The following is a 9,479-nucleotide window of genomic DNA, read 5'->3' on the forward strand; positions in this document are numbered from 1 at the left end:
GGTTCGTTGGGATTTCTCGCATTCGTCCGAATGTTGGCGTATCGGACTCGACACGTGATCTCAGAGCTATGACTCATTGTTTCGACAGTTGGGGTCGCAGCTTTGGTGCTGTCGAAGCAGCCGCCGGACGAGGGAGATCAGTCTTGAAGAAACCCATGTCGTCGTCAAGTCCCTCTGACCCATACGCGCAAGGTGCGACTGATCCCCATGATTACGACCCGGATGAGAGACGGTCATCTGCCGTGGACGACGCTTTTGAGGAGGAAGACCTGGAAACGGCCGAGGAGAGAATAGAAAGGGAAAATGCCCCCTCTGCAGTGGATTACTATGCAGTGCTAAATGTTGAGCGCACTGCAACTGAGGAAGACATTAAGAACTCATATCGGCGCCTATGTCTCACGTTTCACCCCGACAAACATCACCGCCCGGAAGATAAAGCAACGGCAGAGTCCCGCTTTGAAAAGATACAGAAAGCCCACGATGTACTCAGCGATCCAGTAAAACGCCACATTTACGACACTTATGGACCAGATGCTGCAGAAATGTCTTGGGAGGTTGGTGCAAGGGGTCAATCACGGGAAGAAATACGTGCAGAATTTGAACGCCAAAGTCGACAGCGACAAGAGATCGCAGCGGAAACCTTGGTCAAATCAAAAGGAGAGATTCTTTTGAGTCTTGACGCCTCTCCAATCTTTGATGCGGATGTATGGAGGAGCAGACATCGTCGGAGATTACCGCTGGGTAGATTCGAGCCTGTGAATACTCAATCTCGAGGTTTGGCGGACGTGCTTCAATGGCCTGAGGTGACGCAAGCCTTTGTTAAGCACTCATGGGAGGTGTGTTTGTCTACGTTGAGAAGATAGCACATTTGAGCAAGATCTCACGCGACTCTGTTAGACCCAAATAACTCAACAGAGTACACTCATCGTTAATGGGGACGTGATGGCTAGAAACGGAATCGGAGTTGGGAATGTAACTGGAACTTTGCGGCATATCATCTCGCCATTAATGTGGGGCGAGGTACGTTGATTCAATATGATCCTTTGCTAGTCTATCATGCTAAAATCATTGACAGGTATCAGGCACAATAGGGCAAAGCCCGATGATGCAGGGCAAGCTAGTCAAAAATTTCTCTTCCGATAGGTACCACACACGGTTTTGTTGCTGGGAAACAGTATTTTCTATCCCAAAAAGTACTGAACTCTTCCTAAACTAGCTTCGCCACTATAACAGCAACAAGCCAGACGATATCTGGTCCGCCAACATTAGTCGGTGTTCTCGGACGGCGAATTACCACAAAAACGACGGGCTACCTCACGTACCGTACGGGTGAATGGCAACTTGGTCCTTGGGGCGCTGATCAAGATTTCCGCGAACGGAGTGCTTGTTCACTAGGAGTGATGCGGCAAGTAGAGCGTGGGCAGTGGAATGTAGATGTACAGGTTGGAGTGGCGCACTCGCACATCAGCCTGAGCTATTTCAAGGTGCTTCCTCGGAGCATTCGCGGCCGATTTTCACTTACGCTCTCAACACTGCTCGGCGCCCAGGCATCTGTTGCCGGTGATAAAAAGATTACAAAGTATAGTCGTATCGGGCTCGGGGTCGATTGCGTGAGTATGGGTGGAGTAACATTCCGCCTGAAACTTGCTCGGCTCGGTCAGAAATTTGTGCTCCCTATCATGCTTTCTCCACAGTTCGACATGAAGCTTGCGTTTTGGGCTGCCGTCCTACCCGTGTGCGTATCAGTGGCATTGGACAAATTTTATTTCAGTCCACGTCGAAAGCACAGGCTCGCTCAAAAGCTCTCCCAAGTACGTGCTGCAAATGCCGAAATTCTCGCGCAACGAAAAAAAGAGGCAGACGATGCAGTTAGAATCATGAAGGATTCGGTTTTGAGGAAAGTGGAAGCGGAAGAGAGTCGTAATGGGTTGATCATTGTGGAGGCGTTGTACGGAAAGCTGCCACCGTCCGATCTGGCGCCTATACGAGCGTTGTCAATGCAGGGCATCAAGGATATTTTTGAAAATCTTGGGCCGATAAGCGAAGAGGGCGCGAGCGGAAATGATGCCCACCTCGAGTACATCGACGTGACAATGGCTGTGCAGTCACTCGTCAACAACTCGCAACTCCATGTCAGTGGAGGCCATTCCAAGGTAATATCAATACATGACCTTTGCTGACAACTGAACCGACTTGCTAAAGACTTTGTTACAATCGAGCAGGTTAACATCATTGGGTTTTATGATCCCTGCCTGGGGGAGCAAAAGCGGCTACGGATTACATACAAGTTTCAAGGCAAATTGCACCAAGTTGAAGTAGATGACCAAGCTGCCGTCGCAGCGCCCCTGAGAGGTGATTTTGCCTTGCTCGTTTATTCCGTAAGAATTGCTGTCTCATTCTGCTTGTCCTGTAGCTCACCTTGTTCCTGATCGGCCAAACTCCCGTGCCACTGCGATTTAGCAGATCCGTTGGAATTGTACATTGAAGGCCGAGCTATCATTTTTAAATTTCACTTGCATCATCCCTGTATAGTAAAGAGGCTGCGCATACAATGAAACATAGATCATAGAATGCGGTTCTTAAGACTAGGATGACGAGGCGGGTGTTGCATCAACATGTGGTGTAAATCAGCGACAAATCTTGGCAAATGCATCTCACATTTGCCAGTTGACAGTCGCCCCACAAATCCTCCTTCATGTTACCGACGCATCATCATTTTTTATCCTTGCAACTTTTGGCATTTCCATTACAGAAAGAGTCTCAGAATATCCAAGCTACTTCATGCACATTGTGGATGAACTCGTCGGCCCACATGCATCCCTATGCCCGCGTCCCCACTCCTCCGTCGGCCCAAATGCGCCCAGTCTCCAACATCGCACGCCCGCATCCGATTCCTTGGCACCAAGACATCGCCCCCGCGAGCACCTGAACCTTTCGGGCCATGATGGCCCCTCGGGCCATCTTGGCTACCTCTGTCGTCCCTACCACCCCGTGCGATTCACTTCGATCGACGCCGTCGTTCCGAATTTCCCGTGGTACGCACTTGGCCGGACTCTTTCATCTCTCCATGAGCATCCGACCCCGTCGTGCGATCTACCTCATGCGACCGAACTCTCTGCTGTCTTTCTATCGATGATTGGTCAGTGTGCGAGATTGTTTTGTAAAACATCAAGGAGTACCAAGCACCTGGATTACGTCATGAACCTGAACGTATAGCCGTATTTCTTGTGCGTATATCTACCCAGTAACAACTCTACGTTCTTGAGCAGCATGTGATCGTGCACCTGTTTGTTGGCAATTTCCATGTACGGCATCACGTACTCCGTAATGGGATTCTCAGCTGGGTTGTACTCCCCAGTGACTGGCCTAAGTCTGACGCATAGTTCCAGCAAAGGTATCGACTCTTCGGCAAGTTCGTCTATGTTCTCACATCCTTTCCTGTGCATGTCCCGCAACCTGGCTGACCGCGTAGGTGACCTCGCCAGAACTACGTCCTCTGCCGTCAGTAGGGTCACATCTCTCATGCACATGCAACCCTCGCACGCCACAACTTCTGCGCCCCCTCGCACGCCGCGTGATGGAGTGGTTCTATCCAGGGAGGCCAACCACCAAGGAGACTTGGACTCCAGCATGTATTTGTCTCTGCGATACAGGTACCACGCCCTGCTTATGGTATCTGCGAAGAACTTCACCATTGTCCCCTCATCTTTCAGGGACACCCAAGCAAACCCGTATCCTTCTGTGTCATCTAGGTTTGGGTGCTCCACTACCGCTATGGATAACATCGAAGCCAGGCTCGAGTGGTATCCGTTGCATATTCCCAGTCTGTCTCCGAGAATCGTATCTTCCCTGGCCAGCGACGTGGGCCCCATCCCATCTGGATGGCAGATGACCTGTATTCGGTATCCGTTTCGGTGAGAGTCGTCTGGCAAGTAGAGGTTTATGTGGTGACCAGGCATACAGACTTGTTTTAGCAAGATCAATGCATATGGTAGGCAGGTGGTATATGTGAACGATATGCATTCGTCGCGTGTCCCGGCCTTGGCGTAGGCGATGGTGGGAGTCTTAACGGCATGTAAGGAACTCGCATTCAGATCCCTCAGGCGTGTCGCTCTACCCCACTCCAGCATGCCAGCCAGGTCGGGTGACTCATAGGATCTTACGTTGTCATCGGGATCTTCCACCTTCAGAATGACATACCAATCTCGACGCAGTGGAGACCCGTCGGCACCACGGTGGTGAGCGTAGTCGCATTCGTCGGGACACGACCTCTTCGACTCGACAATCGAATCGCTCAAGATCCTCATGATCAGTCGACCACGCCTCCGTGCGTCACGGGGATCGTACACGGATTCGCCATCCCGCAGTAGTTCTTCATCATGTGGTAGATCGTCGCGGTAGTGGGGCTCTATTATCACGTACATACTTCGTTCAGCAATGCTTCATCCGCATCTGCACGTCCACTCAAGCATCCACAGTATGTTCTATCTCCGAGCGTCGATTCCAACTGCTAAGTGTCGTTACGTAAGCTTAGGACGCGTACGCGTAACATCTGGGCGGAACTGGCATAGCAAACGGTAATGGTGTTCACCGCAGTGCCATGGCAAAGACCAGTTCAGTAAGGCGGACCTTACTGCCCCGGCTATGGTGGCAATTAGGCAGCATCCGGCTTGTTGCCGAGTATGTCATTGGAGAAACCGCCAAGAGGAAGCGCTCATTCTCGATCGGCTTGTTAACAGTGTTTTTAACGGTTGCCTTCTTGAGGTACATCAGAAAAGACGAGGACGTCGTCAGCTGCGTATCTAGTACCTAATGTTCTGCCATTAGCTTAATTCAGAATATTATTGATCGTGCATCTGTCATATTTATCAAATTTTCCGAAGATTCGGTTAGTGCTTGATGTCGCTTAAAAGATGTAAACCTCGTAACCATAGCTAATGTCGAATAGGCAGGACAATGGGACTTGGTGAGGCAGAGCTGATATAGCTTTGAAGTTCATTATGATGTCGACCTAAACATCTGTAGCGAATGCCCTGTAGCTCCTCTCACCCACCTTGAGCAGTGGTTCACCGTCCATACTGCTCAATTACACAGTTATAAACACATCCTTAAGCTCAGCACCGCATGTTGCAGGTGCAGCGCCACGCTGGATACTTCCAGGCAGTCTTCGTAAAGCGAATCAACCGGACAATCCAGTATATGTGATGGCCTTCGACTATGCACTGGAAAAGGTTTGTTTGTTTGACGATTGGTCTGGCCGTCAGCATGAGTATCTAAGATCTTCGCTAAATATTATGATGGAATTATTGCTGGAAATAGGAAATAGGGCTTGGTTCGTCATGGCCGTACCGCGATCTTAAAGAAGGAGAGATCTCTGTCACTGCATCTTTATTGCAGAAAATGAGAGTAAAACCAAATTCAGGTGAACGAATGAATTTGACCGTATCTCTGGCGGATGTTGTAAAGGTGAGGGAGTTTTCTGATCTTTCGAGATACTCATAGCTAACATGTGACAAGTCGTTGTCTGGCGTCAGTTCCAGCAGCTCGTCGACGAATAGTGGAACGTCTCAGACAGATGTCAATAATGGTACCGCATCAACAAATCCCTCCTCCACCAGCGGTAGCAATCCGTTTGCAGGGTTTATACCGGCATCGGGATTCATTGTGTCAAACACTACCCTCTCACTATTGCCACCTTCTCAACAGAGTTCTATTTCGAATTCGTTTCCTAAAGGTGAGAACCGCTTGCTCGAATATATGACGGACTGTTCTTATAACGATCTCTTTTTAGATTCAAATGGGAATGTAAATGTCACGTCCGATCAAGCATGGGCAATTGTAACGGCCGCATTGACCAATTTCACACAGGAGTTTACAGGTGAGATGTCGATCTTATAACATATACAATGAGGGTCTCCATGCTGAATTTACCGAGATATAGTTGTGGATGCAATCAAAGCCCCTCATGGGAAGTATCCAAGTGCAATGGGAAATGTAGCGATAATGGGCCTCGAGGCAGTGGAGAAGATGATCAATGATTTTATCAGCGGCAGTCAAATGACTAGCAGCAACCCTGATAGCCAAGTAGCTGGACTGCTTTTGGGCTCTTTAGTTGCTCAAGGGAATGCCGTATCGTTCCAAAACATGACCGTAAAGTTGCGGGTACGTATCTAGTTTACCGCCCTCATGGCCGTTTAGAATGCATAAATGATTCATTCACTGAATGAACTAGGAGCATGTAACCTCGGTGATTGCAGTCATGAAAGATCGCATGGCGACCTACTCGAAACAAGATCAGTCGCGGAAATCCGATGTTGTAAGGTTCTCCAATGAAGTTGCGACTAATATCGGTCTGGGAGCGCCGGTCGACTATACAGCAGTACTCTTGACAGCCTTGGAAGCCACTAGTTTTATGCAAATTTTCCTCGGAGAAGTAAGTCTGAACAGGGATGAAAGTATAGCTAAGTATAATCCTAACCCTAACCCTGATCCAAGGTGCTCTTAACGGTCATCATCGTCCTTCTGGCTTTAGCAATCCTATTGATTTTTTCACTGCTTCTAACGGATGTGGAGGATAAGACATTTGAGTACGGGATGCTTCGGAGCCTTGGAATGCGTCAACGCAACTTGATCAATCTGCTATTTTTTCAGGTATGAGGACCGCTTCGGTCTCGTTTTGACGCTATCCACCTTCCCCCTCCTTAACGTTTCTCAACGCAGTCTTTGTATTTTTCGGTGCCGGCCATTCTGATTGGGCTTCTCGTGAGCTATGTCGCCTTTATTCCGATATCGTACGGGTTATCCCAATTCGCCAACATCCCGCTAGATGCATCTTTGAGTACCGCGTCCATCTCGTTGGGAGTTTGCGCTGGCATTTTGTTACCCTTATTGGGAATGATTCTGCCCACTCGCCGGGCACTGGGGAAGACGCTCCGAGACGCCCTGGACGTCTTCCGCACCTCTATCAATGATGTGTCCGTCAGGGTTGAGAAACTGGAAAAATTGGGATTGTCGCCGATCGAGATGATAATCGCATTGGTGTTGATTGTCGTTGGCTTTCTCGTGTACTATATCGTGCCTCTTAGCTTCGTCTTCCAAGATTTGCAAATATTCTTTCGCATCATGACTATTATATTACTGGGTAAGTTGGGACTCCGTCTTCGCGAGATCAGAGTGGAACGCTAATGCTTGTAATCTAGGCATGTTGCTTGGAGCCATTTTGCTAGGGCAAGTTCTGCAGCATTGGTTTGAAGTTACCCTTGCGCATGTGATCGTTCGAGGAGTCGATAAAGCCTTGGTTCACATTGTTTGCAAGAATTTGGCGGCCCACAGGCGACGGAACAATAAGACCACGTTGATCTTCACGTTGTGCTTGGCATATATCGTGTTTGCATCGACGATGTTTACCCTACAAGCAACCTCATTGAGAGAGCTGGTCGAGTGGCAATATGGGGCTGATATCTTGGTGACGGCTCCCGAGTGGTCAACTCCCTTACCAGAACAGAGTTTGAGACGCTATCTGGATGATGCCGTCTCTGGAGCCGCCAATCAAACCCAACGAACGGTGATCAAAGGATACACGTTTGCAACTGTAAGTTCAGATTGCCCGTGGGCGTTTCTAGTGCGAGCGTAATGATCTAAATCCAATACATCGGTAGTTTGATCTGAATGAGTTCTGGGCAGTCAGCTGGACCGACATTTACCCTCTTGTGTCGTTGAGTACACCAAACGCTCAAATATATGGGCTGGAGCCGAATTTTCTCTCGGGTTCATTGCTGCACTATTACATGCCAGACCAGATCGATCAAAGCGTTGGCCCTATCAAATGCGTGCAAGGAAATTGCGACCATCGAGATGTAGTGGAAGCACTCACGTTCGAAGTTGATCCAAGGAGTTACCTTGACCTACCGAGGGACCTCGCCGAAAGGCTGCCTGTTCCTATAGGTGTTACGACGGCTTCTTGGGCGAATGAACAATTTGACACGAATACCACTCGGCTGTACCGCACCGCCATGCCCGTTCTTGTGTCGAAAGCGCTCGAGGATACCTCCTATGTTGATGTTGCCAATCTACTTGAGCTCACCATGATGTTTACATCCAGCAGTGATGGTGGCGGGAACTCATTTTGGCGTTCGTATCTATGCAAGCCAATTGCCTTCCTTAAAAAGCTCCCTTCCTTTACAAAAGTAGGGTCAGACGATGGCCAACTGTTTATTTCAATGCAATCGTACGAGCGGCTACTGGGAGATATTGGGCATTTTGCCTCTGTGACCACCGGTATGAATGGGACGAAAATCCCTCTAGAGAAACTCTTAGTCACAGTGTCCTCTGACGCGACGGATACCGAGATTGGCACTCTTGCGAATGATTTGACGAGCGTCATAAACAACGACCAGATCAAAGTCGCAGTACTGAAGGAGCAAGTTAAAGGGACTACGTCGGCGTCGACCTATATTATGTACTTGTTCTACATTGGTAGGCCCAACCCGTCTGTTTTATAATTGGGTTAGATACGACTACTGATGCGATCGGCCCACACCACAGTTGCGATCGTTGGCTTAATATTCTGCTTTTTCGTATTATGGCTATCATTTTCAGCCAACATACGAGAAAACTCTTGGGAATTTGGCGTTTTGCGGGCTATAGGATTTTCGGTAAAGAGATTCGGCGTGGTGGTTTGTGGTTGTGGTTGCGTTCGTCGAGACTCACAGTGCGATTTCTTTTACAGGTGACAAGTGTACAGCGTGTCTACATTTACGAGGCAGTCTGTATCATCTTATCGTGCGCGATCATCGGAACAACTACAGGTGCGCACCGGAAATGAGTTTCTACCGTTAGCCCTTCCTCTGATGGTATTGCAATGTTGTTAGGTGTTTTAATCGCGCTAGCTGTGGCCCTGCAATTCAACCTCTTCACGAGCCTACCGTTCAGCTTCACGTTCCCTCTCCCGTTATATTGTATTGTGCTTGGTTTATCCTTTGCTGTATCTGTGGCGGGATCATACCTTCCCAGCAGACCCTATGCAAAGGAAAAGATTGCATCGGTATTGAAGGGTAGATGATGCTGTTCTTTTATAGTTTTCCATTGTACGTAGTTGCATCTGTCACAATTTGCCATAACTTTATGTTCCAGCATTACCTTACTCTGTGCTAAATGCCCATACCCCAGTCGTGATAGTACTGCCTATCAGAGTATAGAAATGGAGTATTGGTTTGGTTTTGACACAGTCTCACGTATGATGGCATAATCATATTTGTAAGAGTAGATACAGCGGAAAAGCAAGTACGGACTATCATGGATTAAGTGTCCTGTTTTACTGTTTCTGTGTACTGCTACGCAATTTGGTTAAGGAACTAGGTCGTCCTGTCGGTTCATTCGCCGCCATTTAGGTCACCTTACTGGCGGTCGAACCTCTATTGAAATCTATTGCAAGATCAGGAACGGGGAATGCTTGAAGTGCCCCAGCGGAGGGCGAATGG

The 9,479-nt window shown here is 48.6% G+C and overlaps 3 protein-coding genes across 3 annotated transcripts; 2 read left to right on the top strand and 1 right to left on the bottom strand.

The window, feature by feature from the left end:
• Positions 1–68: 68 nt before the first annotated feature.
• SPPG_00849 (uncharacterized protein) lies at positions 69–2,721 on the top strand (the record flags this gene model as incomplete). The annotated part of the gene is made up of 6 exons (XM_016749180.1): positions 69–836; positions 898–1,020; positions 1,076–1,143; positions 1,217–2,153; positions 2,223–2,352; positions 2,414–2,721. The coding sequence occupies 6 exons, from the start codon at positions 69–71 to the stop codon at positions 2,458–2,460; spliced, it is 2,073 nt and encodes a 690-aa protein (XP_016613224.1). The 3' UTR covers positions 2,461–2,721.
• Positions 2,576–4,462, bottom strand: SPPG_00850 (uncharacterized protein). Its single transcript, XM_016749181.1, has 2 exons — positions 3,187–4,462; positions 2,576–3,126 (listed from the first exon to the last, which is right to left on the bottom strand). The coding sequence occupies exon 1, from the start codon at positions 4,422–4,424 to the stop codon at positions 3,192–3,194; it is 1,233 nt and encodes a 410-aa protein (XP_016613225.1). The 5' UTR covers positions 4,425–4,462; the 3' UTR covers positions 2,576–3,126; positions 3,187–3,191.
• Positions 4,463–4,600: 138 nt separating this feature from the next.
• SPPG_08881 (uncharacterized protein) lies at positions 4,601–9,272 on the top strand (the record flags this gene model as incomplete). Its single annotated transcript, XM_016757026.1, has 16 exons — positions 4,601–4,764; positions 4,828–4,888; positions 4,949–4,966; positions 5,040–5,231; positions 5,320–5,466; positions 5,518–5,734; positions 5,792–5,878; positions 5,942–6,162; positions 6,233–6,433; positions 6,496–6,651; positions 6,721–7,141; positions 7,200–7,591; positions 7,659–8,475; positions 8,545–8,654; positions 8,729–8,807; positions 8,871–9,272. 16 exons carry the CDS (start codon positions 4,601–4,603, stop codon positions 9,059–9,061), a joined length of 3,474 nt encoding a protein of 1,157 aa, XP_016613226.1. The 3' UTR covers positions 9,062–9,272.
• Between the last annotated feature and the right edge of the window lie 207 nt (positions 9,273–9,479).

This window comes from Spizellomyces punctatus (genome assembly GCF_000182565.1).
Source record: "Spizellomyces punctatus DAOM BR117 chromosome Unknown supercont1.1, whole genome shotgun sequence".
Taxonomy (NCBI): Eukaryota; Fungi; Chytridiomycota; class Chytridiomycetes; order Spizellomycetales; family Spizellomycetaceae; genus Spizellomyces; species Spizellomyces punctatus.

Bases quoted from the DNA above. Each gene is read 5' to 3' on its own strand.
- SPPG_00850 (XM_016749181.1), bottom strand. From the start codon at position 4,424: ATGTACGTGATAATAGAGCCCCACTACCGCGACGATCTACCACATGAT.